The sequence below is a fragment of the Somniosus microcephalus genome, chromosome 7, assembly GCF_052327205.1.
Source record: "Somniosus microcephalus isolate GS21.2 chromosome 7, FLI_Smic_1.0, whole genome shotgun sequence".
In the NCBI taxonomy this organism is placed as follows: domain Eukaryota; kingdom Metazoa; phylum Chordata; class Chondrichthyes; order Squaliformes; family Somniosidae; genus Somniosus; species Somniosus microcephalus.
This window is the reverse complement of record NC_140993.1, coordinates 19,650,882-19,669,573: the sequence shown is the minus strand read 5'-3', so window position 1 is coordinate 19,669,573 and position 18,692 is coordinate 19,650,882. Positions and strand designations below refer to the sequence as shown.

The following is an 18,692-nucleotide window of genomic DNA, read 5'->3' as shown; positions in this document are numbered from 1 at the left end:
GATATCTGCACTCCTCTAATTCTGCCCCCTTGAACATCCCTCATTATAATCGCTCAACCATTGGTGGCCGTGCCTTCTGTTGCCTCGGTCCCATGCTCTGGAATTCCTTCCCTAAATCTTTCCGCCTCTCTATCCTCCTTTAAGACGTTCCTTAAAACCTACCTCTTTGACCAAGCATTTGGTCACTTGCCCTAATTTATCCTTTTGTGGGTCGGTGTCAAATTTGTTGTCTTAAAATACTCCTGTGCAGCGCCTTGGGACGTTTTACTACGTTAAAGGCGCTATATAAATACACATTGTTGTTGTTGTATCACTTTTCTTCTCTCCCACATGGCAGCTGTCTCTCATTCTGCCAGTGCAATTTACACTCCATCTAGAGCCGTCCTTTATTCCTTAACCTGTCCCATTACCATCTCCTTTTGCCTTGACTATCTGTTAATGTCTCTTAACCTCTCCTGCCTTCTATCCTATCACAGACCTTCCCTTTTGTTCTATCCTCCCCTCCCCCCTTTCCCAGCCCCTACACTTGCTTAAAAATCTGCTCCATTTCCTGCTTTTTTCCAGTTCTGACGAAAAGTCATCCACCTGAAACGTTAACTCTGTTTCTCACTTCACAGATGCTGCCTGACCTGCTGAGTATTTCCAGCATTTTCTGTTTTTAGTACAAGTGCTTGCTCAATGCCAGCACCAGGGGCAACCTCTCATTATCCTTGGTTAGAGTCTGGCGGGTATCGCAGAGCAGCTCTGAACAATTAATGCTAGCCAGACTGGAGCAGAGAGAGATGGGTAAGCTCAGTGGCCAGCACGCTTTTTTTTTGTAGTCTGCTAAACATGCCAAGCCGCTTACCCTAGTTTCCACTTGGTGTGTGTAAGGTGAGCGAGAGCGGCTGGAGCGCCAAGCCTCGGGAGATTTCAAAGGTGAGCGAGAGCGGCTGGAGAGCGCCAAACCTCGGGAGATTTCAAAGGTGAGCGAGAGCGGCTAGAGAGCGTCAAACCTCGGGAGATTTCAAAGGTGAGCGAGAGCGGCTGGAGAGCGCCAAACCGCGGGAGATTTCAAAGGTGAGCGAGAGCGGCTGGAGAGCGCCAAACCTCGGGAGATTTCAAAGGTGAGCGAGAGCGGCTGGGGAGCCGGGGCTACAATGGACCGGTGAGTGTAAACAAGTAAAAAATAATCGAAGTGTGACATCACCAGAAAGCAGGTAAATCATTGGTGGTGGGTATTTCTGTCTTTCTTGCTTTTTTCCAAACTTAATTTTTGTGGTTTATAGTTTGTAAGGTCTCTGTTGTGTAGCGGGGAGTGCTAGTAAACAAGGGCCCTTGAGTATATCATTTAATTGTAGTGTAATTGGTGTTATTGATTTGATTTAATTTAATTTGAATTAATTAAAGGGTAAGTCATGACAGCACAGCTCGGCCCCATGGCATGCTGCTCCTGCACTATGTGGGAAATCAGGGACACTTCCTGTGTCCGTGACGACCATGTGTGCGGGTAGTGTATCCAGCTGCAGCTACTGGCAGACCGCAGTGCGGCGCTAGAGCTGCGAATGGATACATACTGGAGCATTTGCGATGCTGAGGACACTGTAGATAGCATGTTTAGGGAGTTGGTCACACCGCAGGGAAAGGCTGCACAGGCAGGAAGGGAATGGGTGACCGCCAGGCAGAGTAGTAGGCGCAGGCAGGTAGCGCAGGGATCCCCTGTGGCCATCCCCTCTCAAACAGATATACCGCTTTGGAAATTGTTGGGGGAGATGGCTTATCGGGGGAAGGCAGCAGTAGCAGCCAACTTCCTGGCACCATGGGTGGTTCTGCTGCACAGGACGGGAGGAAAAAGAGCGGGAGAGCTATAGTGATAGGGGATTCTATTGTAAGGGGAAGAGATAGGCGTTTTTGCGGCCGCAAACGAGACTCCAGGATGGTATGTTGCCTCCCTGGTGCAAGCGTCGAGGGTGTCTCGGAGCGGCTGCAGGGCATTCTGGGCGGGGAGGGTGAACAGGCAGCTGTCGTGGTGCATATAGGTACCAACAATATAGGTAAAAAACGGGAAGAGGTCCTAAAAGCTGAATATAGGGAGTTAGGAGGTAAATTAAAAAATAGGACCTCAAAGGTAGTGATCTCAGGATTGCTACCAGTACCACGTGCTAGTCAGAGTAGAGATAGAAGGATATTTCAGATGAATACGTGGCTAGAGGAATGGTGCAAGGGGGAGTGATTCAAATTCCTGAGATATTGGAACTGGTTCTGGGGGAGGTGGGACCAGTACAGACTGGACGGTTTGCACTTGGGCAGGACCGGGACCGGGACCGATGTCCTAGGGGGAGTGTTTAAACTAAAATGGCAGGGGGTTGGGAACCTGGATAGGGAAGCAAGGATAGAAGCAAAAGACAGGAAGGAGAAAAGCAAAAGTGGAAGGCAGAGAAATCAAGGGTGTAAATCAAACAAGGCCACAGCAAATAATAATTCTAAAAGGACTAAGAGTGTGAAAAAAACAAGCCTGAAGACTTTGTGTCTTAATGCGAGGAGCATTCGTAATAAGGTGGATGAATTAGCTGCGCAAATAGATGTAAACGGATATGATATAATTGGGATTACGGAGACATGGCTCCAGGGTGACCAAGGCTGGGAATTCAACATCCAGGGGTATTCAATATTCAGGAAGGACAGGCAAAAGGAAAAGGAGGTGGGGTAGCATTGCTGGTTAAACAGGAGATTAACACAATAGTAAGGAAGGATATTAGCTCTGATGATGTGGAATCTGTATGGGTAGAGCTGAGAAATACCAAGGGGCAGAAAACATTAGTGGGAGTTGTATGCAGACCCCCAAACAGTAATGCTGAGGTTGGGGATGGCATTAAAGGGGAAATTAGAGATGCGTGCAATAAGGTCACAACAGTTATCATGGGTGACTTTAATCTACATATAAATTGGGCAAACCAAATTAGGAACAATACTGTGGAGGAGGAATTCCTAGAGTGTATATGGGATGGTTTCCTGGACCAATATGTCAAGGAACCAACTAGAGATCAGGACATCTTAGACTGGGTATTATGTAATGAGAAAGGATTGATTAGCAATCTTGTTGTGCGATGCCTCTTGGGGATGAGTGATCATAATATGATAGAATTCTTCATTAAGATGGAGAGTGAAGTAGTTGACTCAGAGACTAGGGTCCTGAATTTAAATAAAGAAAACTACGATGGTATGAGACGCGAGTTGGCTAGGATGGATTGGGGAACGTTACTTAAAGGGTTGACACTGGATAGGCAATGTCAGACATTTAAAGATCGCATGGATTAACTACAGAATTTGTTCATCCCTGTCTGGCATAAAAATAAAACAAAAAAGGTGGCGCAAACGTGGCTAACAAGGGAAATTAGGGATAGCATAAGATCCAAGGAGAGGACATATAAATTGGCCAGAAAAAGCAGCAAACCTGAGGATTGGGAGCAGTTTAGGATTCAGCAAAGGAGGACAAAAGATTAATTAAGAGGGGGAAAATAGAGTATGAGAGTAAGCTTGCATGGAACATAAAAAACTGACTGTAAAAGCTTCTATGTGAAGAGAAAAAGATTGGTGAAGTCAAGCGTAGGTCCCTTGCAGTCAGAATCAGGGGAATTTATAATGGGGAACAAAGAAATGGCCGACCAATTAAATACATACTTTGGTTCTGTCTTCACAAAGGAGGACACAAAAACCCTCCCAGAGATGTCGGGGAACATAGGGTCTAATTAGAGGGAGGAACTGAATGAAATCAGTATTTGTAGGGAAATGGTGTTAGGGAAATGGTGTTAGGGAAATTGATGGGGTTGAAGGCCGATAAATCCCCAGGGCCTGATAATCTACATCCTAGGGTATTTAAGGAAGTGGCCCTAGAAATAGTAGATGCATTGCTGGTCATCTTCCAAAATTCTATCGACTCTGGAACAGTTCCCATGGATTGGAGGGTAGCTAATTCAACCCCACTATTTAAAATAGGTGGTAGAGAGAAAATGGGGAATTATAGACCGGTAAGCCTGACATCGGTAGTGGGGAAAATGCTGGAGTCCATTATAAAAGATGTAATAGCAGAGCACTTGGAAAACAGTGACAAGGTCGGACAAAGTCAACATGGATTTACAAAAGGTAAATAGTGCTTGACTAATCTACTGGAATTTTTTGAGGATGTAACTGGTAGAATAGATAAGGGAGAACCAGTGGATGTGGTGTATTTGGACTTTCAGAAGGCTTTCGATAAGGTCCCGCATAAGAGATTAGCATGCAAAGTTAAAGCACATGGGATTGGGGGTAAGGTACCGACTTGGATAGAGAACTGGTTGGCAGACAGGAAGCAAAGACTTGGAATAAACGGGTCTTTTTCCGAGTGGAAGGCAGTGACTAATGGGGTACCGCAGGGATCGGTGCTAGGAACTCAGCTATTCACAATATATATTGATGATCTAGACGAGGGAACTAGAAGTAATATCTCCAAGTTTGCAGACGACACAAAGCTGGGTGGGCTTGTGTGCTGTGAGGAGGATGCAGAGAAACTCCAGTATGATTTGGACAGTTTGGGTGAATGGGCAGATGCATGGCAGATGCAGTATAATGTGGATAAATGCGAGGTTATCCACTTTGGTGGCAAAAACAGGAAGGCAGATTATTATCTGAACGGCAATAGATTGGGAGAAGGGGAATGCAACGAGACCTGGGTGTCCTTGTGCACCAGTCGCTGAATGTAGGCATGCAGGTGCAGCAGGCGGTTAAGAAGGCAAATGGTATGTTGGCCTTCATAGCGAGAGGATTCGAGTACAGGAACAAGGATGCCTTGCTGCAGTTGTACAGGGCCTTGGTGAGACCACACCTTGAGTATTGTGTGTAGTTTTGGTCGCCTTATCTGAGGAAGGATGTTCTTGCCATGGAGGGAGTGCAGCGAAGATTCACCAGACTGATACCTGGAGTGGCAGGAATGGCGTATGAGGAGAGATTGGGTCGATTGGGCTTATACTCACTGGAGTTTAGAAGAATGAGAGGGAATCTCATTGAAACTTATAAAATTCTAACAGGACTAGACAGACTAGATGCAGGAAGGATGTTCCCGATGGCAGGGGAGTCCAGAACCAGGGGTCACAGTCTAAGGATAAGGGGTAAGCCATTTAGGACAGAGATGAGGAGGAATTTCTTCACCCAGAGAGTGGTGAACCTGTGGAATTCTCTACCACAGAAGGCAGTTGAGGCCAATTCATTAAATATATTCAAGAAGGAGTTAGATATATTTCTTAAGGCTAAAGGGATCAAGGGATATGGGGAGAAAGCAGGGACGGGGTACTGAATTTGGATGATCAGCCATGATCTCATTAAATGGCGGAGCAGGCTTGAGGGGCCGAATGGCCTACTCCTGCTCCTATCTTCTATGTTTCTATATGGTGATGCATTCGGAATGAATTGAGGATGGTCAAGAGTTTTAGCAAGAGTGTGAAAACTATGCATGAGTCCTGACAAAAGGTCATTGACCTGAAACGTTGACTCTCTTTCTCTCTCCACAGACGCTGCCTGGCCTGCTCAGTATTTCCAGCATTTTCTGTTTTTATTTCAGAATTCCAGCACCCGGTGTTTTGCTTTTTGTGAAAAATATAGAGTTTGGTACCTGGGCCAGAAATATTACATTTGCATTAGGGTTTATATAAATCCTTGGAAAGGCATGGGGAGTTGTTTTTTTTAAATGCACGTTTTCCAAAGAAAGTTAGTGCTCGCAGTTTTCTGATGGCCCTGGCAATAACTCAAACTGCACTTAGCACATTCAAGCTACAACCGACAGATCTACAAAAGTTACTTCCAAGGAGATACTGTACTCCAAGATCCATCTGGGGACATCCCTTCTTTGAGCACTGCTGGCTGTGAGCCGGTGGTAGAGCACAGGCTTGTTTCGCTGCACAGGCAATTTGCCAGTCCGACAGCAAAAAGGTTCTCGCAATCCTTTGGATTGACATGGGTACCAAGGCCTTGCAGTCCCTCAGGCTAGAAAGCCAAGGTTCTCAGTTCATTGCCGCTGGGACACTGCCACGCAGCTGTTGGCAAATTCTGCCAAACACAACACGTGTGTGTGTAGACTGGATGTTAAACCTGGCCTCCACCGCAATTTGAAACTGGAACCAACACAGTATTGTGGATGAAACATTTTTATCGAAGCATCAGACAGCAGCATAATATGGACTTCTTCAATTTACTGATTTCCCATAAAATGAATCGTACGCCTGCCACAATTGACAAACCATTACCTGTTCTTGTAGTGATCAATATTGAAGCTGCCTACTTTGCACTTCAGTTTAGTGTACACATCTTGAATATCTACTGAAGCGCTCAGGTCTTCGAGTTCGCCAACGACACAGATCTCTGAAAGCATAATCGGAGAATTTTATCAATCTAAAAAAATGATGCTTCTAACAATGCCTTCGAAGTCACCCATCAAAAGAAAGAGCAGATTCGTTCGATGTTAATGAGCTGGGCATCTATCATGGGTTTGAAGAATCAATGTACCATTTCGATGTGACGTTCCAAAACTAATGAACTGCACACCTATTATTCATCACCACAGCAGATTTTTAAAAAGTGGTGATTCCGCTCTCCAAAGTCGGTCTTTATGATTCCCTACACTTTACAACAGCAGTTCAGCTGAAAAGTGCTTAACGGTTTTGAAAGTTTATCGACATATTCAGATTTTTACCAACTTTAACTCATTCCTGAAATATGTAATTGCCAGAGTAACTCAATAGCACAAAGTTGCCTGGAACCTTATAGTTAACATTTGGTCCATGTGATCTCCTGGACTGGTTTCGATCAACTGAGGGGTCGGAGAGCAATTTTTCAAAGTATTTTTTCCATCTGTCTGAGGCTGAACCAAACTGCTCGCAACCTTGGTGTCATATTTTACTCTGAAGTGAGCTTCCGACCACATATCCGTAGCATAACTAAGACCGCCTATTTCCACCTCTGTAACATCGCCCGTCTCTGCCCTGCCTCAGCTCATCTGCTGCTGAAACCCTCATCCATGCCTTTGTTACCTCTAGACTTGACTATTCCAACGCACTCCTGGCTGGCCTCCCACATTCTACCCTACGTAAACTTGAAGTCATCCAAAACTCGGCTGCCCCTGTCCTAACTCGCACCAAGTCCCGTTCGCCCATCACCCCTGTGCTCGCTGACCTACATTGGCTCCCGGTTAAGCAATGCCTTGACTTCAAAATTCTCATCCTTGTTTTCAAATCCCTCCTTAGCCTCGCCCCTCCCCATCTCTGTAACCTCCTCTAGCCACCCACCCCCCTCCCCGCAAAGATATCTGCGCTCCTCAAATTCTGCCCTCGTGAGCATCGCTGATTATAATCGCTTAACCATTGCTGGCCGTGCCTTCTGTTGCCTAGGCCCTAAGCACTGGAACTCCCTTCCTAAACCTCTCCGCCTCTCTACCTCGCTACCTCTCTTTCCTCATTTAAGATGCTCCTCAAAACCTACCTCTTTGACCAAGCTTTTGGTCACCTGCCCTCATTTCTTATGTGGCTCGGTGTCAATTTTTTGTCTTATAATACTCCTGTGAAGTGCCGTGGGACGTTTCACTACGTTAAAGGTGCTATATAAATACAAGTTGTTGTTGTTGTTATTGATCTTGGTTTTTTTTCTCTGTTTTTTTGCCTCTCCCAGGAGATTACATGGCTGGGGTGAGCGGGCTGGGCGGGGAGGAGGGAGGAAGTGTTTAGTCATGATGCTCTGGCCATCATGAGTGTGGAGCAGGCTTGATGGACCAGTTGACCTTTTCCTGCCCATCGAGTTCCTATGTTCGTAACCTTAATCTGTAGTAGTATTATTAGGAGCCCATCTACACACAGCAAATTCCTCCTCGCTTCCACCCTCCCTAGTTAAAGAAAAAAAATCCACAAATGCATCATTCCTTAAATGGGAGGGCGGGAAGATTTCCCTCAGGTTTTCCAATACTGCTATAGGACAAAAACTGAAGGTGTTCAGAAGCAGCCTTGGTCAACTCCAGTATTACTTTTACTTCCCCCTCTGTGGATAGGCACTTAACCTCCACTGTGAAGCTCCTCTTGAAAATGGAGAATCCGAGCAAAGATCAAGTCCTATCACGGGGGCAATCTGAAGTGAATGGAAAAGGATAGCGTCTGAGGGGGTAAAACAAGCTGCCGATTCGCTATCACACATTTTCCAGAATTCATCTTTAAGGGTACTGGCTACAGGTTTGCAATTTAAACACTTAAATTTCTGTGAGGAAACGGAAATGATCTGAACACTAAAGGATTGTATTTAACGCTTGGAGAAGGAGGTGGAGGGGGGTGGGGGAATCATTTATTCCTTACTCAGAGATGCAGAAAAAATATTTCTCACCTGTGCCCTTACTGCTAGGTTCGTGTGCAAACAATTTGACAGTCACTTTGGGCAACATCCACTGCATCCATAAACTGATACATCCAGTGGTTCCACCAATATTGCTAGTTTTCTGCTCCAAGGTGGAAGAGTCAGGGAAAGGACTTTCGTCCACCATTTGGACTGAATCGCCCTGTGGGAAACATTCAAACGCAAGAAATTTGTACAGCAGCTGCAGAGTGAAATAATTATACTGGGCACTTCCTTATGTTAGCCACAATTAAATCAAAAGTTCCCAAGACTCAAGAGATACCCACAGATGGAACCTGAAAGAGAAATACAATTGCATTAAATCAGAATAAATTTAAATGGTGCATCGTGAGGTGGGAAGAATATAGATACAAATCTGACAACTTCAGCTCCCATTAAATCTGATAGTAACAGAAGAAAAAAGACTTGCATTTATATAACACCTTTCACAACCTCAGGACGTCCCAAAGCGCTTTACAGCCAATGAAATGCTTCTGAAGTGTCATCAATTCAATCCAATTCAATTTTATTTGTCATATATGCAGCAGACGTGTGTACTGCACAATGAAATGTTAATTTTTACGAGTCCTCCCAACATTGGAATAAATATGGCATAACAATGATAAAATACTAATAGAAAGACAGTAATAATAAATAACACAACAGTAATAAATAATAATAAATTAATCGTTCATGAGTCTTATGGCCTGGGGGTAGAAGCTGTTTCGAAACCTGTTGGTACGAGACCGTATGCTTTGGTATCTCTTACCGGACGGGAGCAGGGCGAAGAGGTTGTGGCTGGGGTGACTCGCGTTGTAATGTGGGAAACACAGCAGCCAATTTGTGCACAGCAAGCTCCCACAAACAGCATTGTCATAATGACCACATAATCTGTTTTAGTGATGTTGATTGAGGGATAAATATTGGCCAGGACACCGGGGAGAACTCCCCTTACTCTTCAAAATAGCGCCATGGAATCTTTTACGTCCACCTGAGAGAGCAGACGGGGGCTCGGTTTAACGCCTCGCCCGAAAATCAGCACCTCCGACTGTGCAGCACTCCACTGGAGTGCCAGCCTAGATTTTTGTTGTTGGCTCAGGGATAAATATTGGTCAGGGCACTAGGGTTAAGCTTCCCCGCTCTTCTCCAAAATAGTGCCTTCTAACGTCTCATCTGAAAATGTCAGCCTAGATTTTGTGCTCAAGTCTCTAGAGGTGGACTTGAACCCACAACCTTCTCAGGCGAGTGTGCTACAAATTGAGTCGTAGCCGACACTGTAAATATGATAGTAAAGATACCATAATGTGGCATGTGTAAATCCCCTCATTTGTTCTCATTTTTATCAACATATATATTCCATCATACACTCCCCAATTTAGCAACTGAAACCATGTCACAGAATCATAGAAACGTACAGCACAGAAGGAGGCCATTCAGCCCATCATGCCTGTGCTGGCTCTTTGAAAGAGCTCTCCAATTAGTCCCACATCACTGCTTTTTGTCCATAACCCTGTAAGTTCTTTATCCTCCCAAACCTACGACCTCTACCACCTAGGGCAGCAGGCGCATGGGAACACCATCACCTGCAACTTCCCCTCCAAGTCACACACCATCCTGACTTGGCAATATATCGCCGATCCTTCATCGTCGCTGGGTCAAAATCCTGGAACTCCCACCCTAACAGCGCTGTGGGAGCACCTTCACCACACGGACTGCAGCGGTTCAAGAAGGCGGCTCACCACCACCTTCTCAAGGGCAACTAGGGATGGGCAATAAATGCTGGCATTGCCAGCGACGCCCACATCCATCCCATGAACGAATATTTTAAAAAATCCTCAAGTACCTGCCCGACTCCCTTTTCAAATTATTTATGGAATCAGTTTCCACCACCTTTTCAGGGAGAGCGTTCCAGATCCCGACAACTCAGTGAAAACATTTCTCCTCATCTCCCCTCTAGATCTTTTGCCAATGATTTTGAATCTATGACCTCTGGCTATTGATCCGCTCGTCAGAGGGAATCGTTTTTCTCCATCTACTCTGTTAAAACCTCCATTAGGTCGCCTCTTAACCTTCTCTGTTCCAAGGAGAACAGTCCTAACTTTTCCAACCTCTCCTCATAACTGAAGTCCCTCATCCCTGGTAACATCCTGGTAAACCTCCTCTGCACCCTTTCTAATGCCTTTACATCTTTCCTGAAGTGTGGTGTCCAGAATTGTCCACAATACTCCAGCTGTGGCCTAACCAGTGATTTGTAAAGTTGTAGCATGATCTCTTTGCTTTTATATTCTATTCCTCTATTTATAAACCCAAATAACCCATATGCTTTTTAAACCACATTATCAACTTGCCCTGCCAACTTTAAGGATTTGTGTGTATGGACACCAAGGTCTCTCTGCTATCTGCACTTTCCAAAATCGTGCCATTTATAGTGCAGGAAACTCTTGATTTACCGGCACCTAAATAACCGGAAATCTCGGTTAACCGGCAAAATTCAGGAGTAGGTTCAGGTAAGTTTTACTTCATATTAGTGGCCGTTCCTCGATCTGTGGCTGTGCAATCGGGGTTCCTGCACATGTTGCTAAGCAACAGGGAAGCCTGGATTTGTTGCTGTGTACGGAGCTCTCGTGCCTTTTAACTATACCTCTCTGTAATCCGGACTTTTTGATAAACCGGCACCATGCCGGTCCCAGATAAAAAAAGAGTTTCCTGTATACTGTCTTTCCATATTAGTCCTCCCAAAGTGCATCACTTCACACTTCTCCGCACTGAACTCCATCTGCCATGCTGCCACTGCAAACCAACTCCCAGTCTGAAAAACATCCACCCACCACCACCACCCTTTGCTTCCTGTCACTGAGCCAATTTCGTATCCATACTGCCATTTTCTCCTTAATTCCATGGGTTTCCATCTTATTAACAAGCCTCCTGTGTATCACTTCGTCAAATGCCTTCCGAAAGTCTATATATATATAATCATCTACTGCACTACCTTGATTAACCTTCTCTGTTACCTCATCAAAGAATTCAGTCAAGTTAGTATACACAATTTGCCTTTAACAAATCCATGCTGGCTCTCTCTGATTAACCCACACCTTTCCAAATGAAAGTTTATTTTGTGCCCAATAATGATTTCCAATAACTTCCGCACCGCCGATGTTAGGCTGGCTGGCTGGCCTGTGGTTTCCTGGTTCATCCCTCTCCCCTTTCTTGAATAGTGGTATAACATTAGCAACCCTCCAGTCCTCCGACACTACTCCTGTATCCAATGAGGATTGAAAGATTGTGACCAATGCCTCTGCTATTTTTACCTTTGCTTCTTTCAGCAACCGAGGATGCATTCCATCTGGACCAGGTGACTTATTTCTACCTAGAAAGTATTACTTTATAAAAACAACTTTGTGCTGTCTCTCCCTCTAACTCAACCTTACTGTATGTACATAACCTACTTATATATGTATAACTTACCTGTTAGGGCCGTTGCCCCTTTAACTCACCTTTTAGGGCCATTGCCCCTTTAAGACGCGCCTTAGCGTGCTGACGTCACGTCACGTACGACGTGACGTGCGTGAGGCGGCTGCCGGCCCGACTCGGCCCTCCAGAAAGGCCGCCGGCACAACCCGGCCTAACGTCTTCGGCCGCATCGATCAGCCGCCGGGAGCGCCGCTATCTTCCGCTCCCGCGGCAAGCACCGGCCCAGCCTGGCCTTCAGCTCCCGCTCCCGACTCAGGCCCCAACGGCCAGCGACGCAACGACCGGCAAACGTGATGATGTCGCAACCCCGAGCGCGATGAGGTCATCACGCCCTCCACGGGACTGCGAGCGCATTCCTCGTGGAGCCTCCGCCGGAACAGGACCTGCGCCACGGTGCTCCTCAGTTGTATTGTCCCCATGCTTGAGTCTTGGAAATTGTTTGTCTGTAAGTATTTTAGAATGCTATAGATGATTAGCGTACACTGTATGTTGTCGAAAATGTTTAGTTGTAACTTTTCTCTGTCTAGCTGGTTAACTAGTAGCCGTATTTGATACACTATGTACAGGGCTAATTTAAAGAGAATGCCTTCCAGCTTGCTAAATGTATATTCGTTGCCAAATGTACCGTGTTGCCCAGGCGTACCTAAATTTGTGTATACATATCAATTATGCGTCTGTATACTAATGTGTCCTTCCATTTCTGTGTTGTATTTCAGTTTTACAATAAGAATCTTTCAGTAAAGCGTTACAAGAAAAGTCAAGCCTTGTGATTTTATTGGAAGATATCAAGTTGTTCGCTATCTGTCTAGCTCTGCATAGGATCGCGTTGCGAGGGCAGAATAGTAAAAAGACAACAGCACAGCGGGCTCAAGCACAGGAAGATACCACTCAGCTACCATGAGTCTACGCTCAGGAAAACAATATACCATAGAGGGTGTCGACCAGTCAAGCGAGAAGCATGAGCCTCTCCTAGCAAACAATGCCAAGTCACAGCCCTCTAAAGTATCCTCTTGGTCATCTCGGCGGTCCAGCAGACCGTCGTCATCGACAGCTTCTGCAGCCGCCAAAGCACGTGCCAAGGCAAAAGCTGCCCAGGCTCAATTGCCCTTCGCTGAAAAAGAAGCTGACCTTATGAAGCAGAGAGCCGACCTCGACGCTAGCGCGATGAAACAGAGAGCTGACCTCGACGCTAGTGTGATGAAGCAGAGAGCTGACCTCGACGCTAGTGTGATGAAGCAGACAGCACAGTCCTCTAAAGTATCCACTAGATCATCTCGGCAGTCCAGCAGACCGTCGTCATCGACAGCTTCTGCAGCCGCCAAAGCACGTGCCAAGGCAGAAGCTGCCCAGGCTCAATTGGCCCTTGCTGAAAAAGAAGCTAGTGTGACGAAGCAGAAAGCTGACCTCGACGCTAGCGTTACGAAGCAGAGAGCTGACCTCGCTGCCATTCTCCACAGCCAGAGAGCTGCCGCTGCCGCTAAAGCCGAAGCCGCAGCTTATGAAGAAGGTGAGGAGAGCGAAGGCAGGGAGCCCAGCCAGGAAACATATGATCTGGAACAGCCCCTCAGTCCAGTGCAACGTACAAGTGAGTATGTCCAACAACACTCCAAATTGTTCTCAAAGGAAACATTCAGGTACCTCGACGTAGAACCAGCTACTCACCACAGCAACAAACGGCCCGTTTTCGGAGACACTGAGCTTAAAAGAGAAGAAACAAGTAAGACTCACCTGCAGAGACCTCCACAACACTCGGCCAATCCAGCCAAGCAGTCCTCGCCCGAGCCGCAAGGCGCACAAGACCTCGCTAGGTACCTTACTCGCCGAGAATGATTAAGTTCAGGCCTCCTAGAATTTGATGAGCGTCCTGAAAATTATTGGTCATGGAAAGCGTCCTTCCTGAGTACCACCAAGGACTTGAATCTGTCAGCCAGAGAAGAACTAGACTTGATGACAAAGTGGCTCGGAGCTGAGTCGTCAAGGCAGGCTCAGCGCACGTCCTCAATCCCACAGCAGGCCTCAACCTGGTTCGGCAACGTCTTGAAGACTGTTATGGGACACCAGAAGTCATCGAACACGCACTGCTCAAGAAGATTGAGGACTTCCCGAAGCTAACCAACAAGGATAGTGTCGAGCTCAGAGAACTGGGCGACATTCTCCTCGAACTGGAGTGTGCCAAGGGAGAAGGTTACCTGACCGGCCTCTCGTATTTGGATACAGCTCGTGGGGTAAACTCAATAGTGGAAAAGCTCCCCCACAATCTTCAAGAGAAATGGATAGCTAAGGGATCCAAGTACAAGGAGGACAATGGAGTGGCATTTCCCCCCTTCTCTCTCTTCTCCAGATTTGTCCAACAACAGGCAAAGGTGAGGAATGATCCAAGTTTCGCTTTCTCCACCTCCAGCAGTCACGCCCCTTCGAGAACAGAGAAACCCACAAAGTACAGCAATAAAGCCTCTGTGAGTGTGCACAAAACAGATGTTCCAGCCGAACCCTCAGTCAACCAATCCAGTTCTGCTGGGAATAAAGCGGATGACCCGGATCGTCAGTGTCCAATACACAAGAAGCCCCACCCACTCAAGAAGTGTCGGAGCTTCAGAGACAAGCCTATTGATGAGCGCAAATCATACCTGAAAGAGAATCGCATCTGCTTCAGGTGTTGTGGGTCGACCATGCACATGGCAAAAGACTGCAAGGCGACAATCAAGTGCCTTGAGTGCAACAGCGAAAAACACATCGCGGCCCTGCATCCAGGTCCTCCTCCTTCAACCACCGAGAGCGCTGCGGTCGACAAAGAGGATAGCGGGGAGCAAAGCGAAAGCACATCATCTTCAGTCACCTCCAAGTGCACAGAGGTTTGTGGAAACGCAAGCAGCCCACGCTCATGCTCCAAAATCTGCTTGGTTAAAGCATATCCTGCAGGGAGAAAGGAGAAAGCAATCAAAATGTACGCAGTGCTCGATGAGCAAAGTAACAAGTCTCTAGCGAAGACCGAATTCTTCAATCTCTTTGAAGTCAAGGCCAGCGCAGCTCCGTACACGCTAAAAACCTGTGCAGGGACAACAAAGACTACGGGTAGGAGAGTCGGGAACTTCATGATCGAGTCCATGGATGGGAAACTACAGCTTCCCCTCCCCACCCTAATTGAGTGTGACATGATGCCAGACGATAGGACGGAAATTCCCTCCCCAGAGGTCGCACGCTATCAGCCCCACCTACAGCCAGTCGCCGACAAGATTCCAGCTGTGGACCCGGACGCTCCAATCCTCCTGCTCTTGGGAAGAGACATCTTAAGGGTGCACAAGGTGCGTGAGCAAATCAACGGGCCCCACAACGCTCCTTATGCGCAGCGGCTTGACCTGGGATGGGTCCTCGTGGGTGGAGTTTGCCTGGGAACAGTCCACAAACCAGCGGATGTCAGCGTCCATAAAACAAACGTGTTGCACAATGGCCGCACATCCTTTCTCAGCCCATGCCCAAACAGGATCCAGGTAAAGGAAGACTACGATGGCATGACGCAGCATCATAGGTCAACCTCCTCTGCCTGTGAGGAAGAGGCAGGCCTCACCGTGAGCACAGACAGCCTAGGATGCTCAGTGTTTGAAAGGTCCAAGGATGATGACAAGCCAGCACTATCTATGGACGACAAAGCCTTCCTAACCCTCACGGATGAGGAGGTTTACCAGGACGATGGACACAGCTGGGTGGCACCCTTACCATTTCACTCTCCCAGACGCCGTCTTCCGAGCAACAGGGAACAAGCTATGAAGCGCCTCTGCTCACTCAGGAGAGCACTGGAGAAAAGGTTAGAGATGAAAGGCCATTACATAGAGTTCATGCAGAAGATGCTGGACAACGACCAAGCCGAGCCTGCCCCACCTCTGGAAGAAGGTAAAGAACACTGGTACCTGCCAACATTCGGTGTGTATCACCCACAAAAGCCAGGCCAGGTATGAGTTGTGTTCGACTCAAGCGTTGAATGCAAAGGAGTGTCCCTGAACGATGTACTCCTCAGCGGCCCAGACTTGAACAACACCTTGTTGGGAGTTCTCCTGCGGTTCAGGAAAGAACCCGTAGCCCTGACAGCAGATGTGCAGCAAATGTTTTATTGCTTCGTCGTCCGAGAAGACCACAGGGACTATCTCCGCTACCTGTGGTATGAGGACAACGACTTCAACAAGAAGGTGGTGGAGTACAGGATGAAGGTCCACGTGTTTGGAAACAGCCCTTCACCTGCTGTGGCTATCTACTGCATGAGGCGAGCCGCTCAGAAAGGTGAGCAAGAATATGGCTCCGATGCGAAGCATTTTGTTGAGAGACAGTTCTATGTTGACGATGGTCTTACCTCGGTTACCACACCTGAAGAAGCAATAGATCTCCTGACAAGAACCAGAGCGGTGTTGGCAGAGTCCAACCTGAGACTACACAAGGTAGCCTCGAACAGTGGACGAGTGATGGAAGCCTTCCCTGCAGAGGACCGTGCCAAGGATCTGAAGGATTTGCACCTTGGGGTGGATCCTCTCCCCCTTCAACGGAGCCTGGGGCTCTCCTGGAACCTAGAAACAGACAGCTTCACATTCCTGGTGTCCCGTGAAGAAAGGCCATTCACACGGAGAGGCGTCCTGTCCACGGTCAACAGTTTGTACGACCCTTTGGGGTTCGTAGCTCCCATAACAATGCAAGGAAAAGCATTAGTACGGGAACTCTCATCGGATCAGAGTGAGTGGGATGCTCCACTCCTCCCAGAAAAGGAAGCAAAATGGAACCTATGGAAGGAGTCCTTGAAGGCTCTCGAAGACCTGCGCATAGACAGGTGCTACATTCCAGGCTCGCTGTCTTCAACACAGAGAAGAGAGCTGTGCATCTTCTCAGACGCTTCCACAGTAGCAATAGGAGCTGTGGCCTACTTGAGAGCGGCTGACACCGATGGGAAATACCATGTGGGATTCGTTATGGGGAAGTCCAAGTTGGCCCCTCGGCCTGCCCACACCATTCCACGCCTCGAGCTTTGTGCAGCTGTTCAACTGTACGAGTTGATCAGAGACGAGATTGACGTCGATGTGGGCGCCGTCAAGTTCTTCACTGACAGCAAGATTGTACTTGGTTACATCCACAACTCCACAAAAAGGTTTTATGTGTATGTTTCCAACCGGGTGACTCGTCTCAGACGATCCACTCACCCTGACCAGTGGTGCTATGTCTCCACAGACCTGAACCCTGCAGACCATGCTACCAGGCCTATACCAGCAGCACACCTACAGCAAAGCAGTTGGTTCTCGGGCCCCGCTTTCCTGTCTAATGCCAACGCAGAGGAGACTCCCGAGCCCAATCCCTTCACCCTTGTGGAGCCTGAAGCTGATACCGAGATTCGGCCTGAAGTTACGACCCTGGCCACCAAAGCCTCAGAATCTCAGTTGGGCTCACAACGCTTCGAGCGATTCTCAAGCTGGAGAACACTCTGCCGAACCACAGCCCGACTCATTCACGTAGCAGCATCCTTCAAAGGGAATTCGGACAACATAGAACGCAAAGGATGGAAATGTTCTAAAGAAGCATCCAGCACAAGTGAGCTTTCACAAGCCAAAGATGTGATCATTCGCTCTGCCCAGCATGATGTCTTCAAGGAGGAATTCAAATGCCTTGAAGAGGGACAGACATTCCCCAAGCAAAGCCCACTTAAAAAGCTCAACCCAGTTACAGACGAAGATGGCTTGCTCCGGGTCGGAGGGCGCATATCATTCGCAGACTTGTCAAGAGAAGAAAAGCACCCTCTGATCATCCCGCGCACCCATCACATTGCCACACTACTCGTGAGACACTATCATGAGCAAGTGGCTCACCAAGGGCGACACATAACAGAAGGAGCTATCCAAGCAGCCGGATACTGGATAATCGGGAGCAAGCGCCTGGTTTCTTCCGTTATCCACAAGTGTGTTACCTGCCACAAGCTACGAGGGAGGTTAGAGGACCAAAAGATGGCAGACTTGCCCACCGACAGACTCACTCCAGAGCCTCCATTCACCAGCGCGGGCCTTGACGTCTTTGGGCCATGGACCATCATGACGCGTCGCACTAGAGGAGGTAGTGCAGGCAGCAAGCGCTGGGCGGTGCTCTTTACGTGCGTGTCTACCAGAGCTGTGCACATTGAGCTGCTCGAATCCATGTCAACAGACAGCTTTATCAATGCACTGAGGAGGCTTTTCTCAATCCGTGGTCCAGCCAAACTTCTCCGCTCTGACAGAGGGACTAACTTCGTGGGTGCCTGTAAGGAGTTGGACATCCACACGGACGATGCAGCGGTAGGAAGCTACCTCCAAAAGAAAGGATGCACGTGGGTGTTTTACCCCCCGCATTCATCCCACATGGGTGGTTCATGGGAGAGGCTCATCGGTGTTGCCAGGCGTATTCTGGATGCCATGCTGCTTCGGACGGGATCTACTCGTCTCACACACGACGTCTTGAGCACTCTCATGGCTGAAGTCATGGCGATCATGAATGCAAGACCCCTGGTGCCGGTGTCCACCGACCCAGGCATGCCTGCAGTCCTCACCCCAGCGATGCTCCTGACTCAAAAGATGAGTGCTATTTCAGCCCCCCCTGGAAACTTTGACATGGCTGAGCTGCACAGGAAGCAGTGGAAGCAAGTCCAGTGTCTTGCAGACACTTTTTGGAAGAGATGGAGAGGAGAGTATTTGTCCACCCTACAGAACCGTAGGAAATGGACAGAAGACAAGCCAAACGTCAAAGTGAGAGATGTCGTCTTGCTGAAAGACAGCCAAGCACACAGAAACGAATGGCCAGTGGGACTGGTCGTCAAAACTCTGCCGAGCAGGGACAAGAGGGTC

The 18,692-nt window shown here is 47.7% G+C and overlaps 1 protein-coding gene across 4 annotated transcripts in view; it reads right to left on the bottom strand.

Annotated features, from left to right (window-relative positions):
• vps13b (vacuolar protein sorting 13 homolog B) overlaps positions 1–18,692 on the bottom strand; it is a 1,087,794-nt gene that overhangs the window by 389,784 nt on the left and 679,318 nt on the right. For all 4 annotated transcript variants that reach the window (XM_085992288.1, XM_085992290.1, XM_085992289.1 and 1 more), the window contains exons 26-27: positions 8,371–8,542; positions 6,255–6,369 (exon numbers count right to left, since the gene is read on the bottom strand). In XM_085992288.1, the coding sequence (XP_085848414.1) occupies positions 6,255–6,369; positions 8,371–8,542 (287 nt within the window). The remainder of the gene's footprint in view (positions 1–6,254; positions 6,370–8,370; positions 8,543–18,692) is intronic.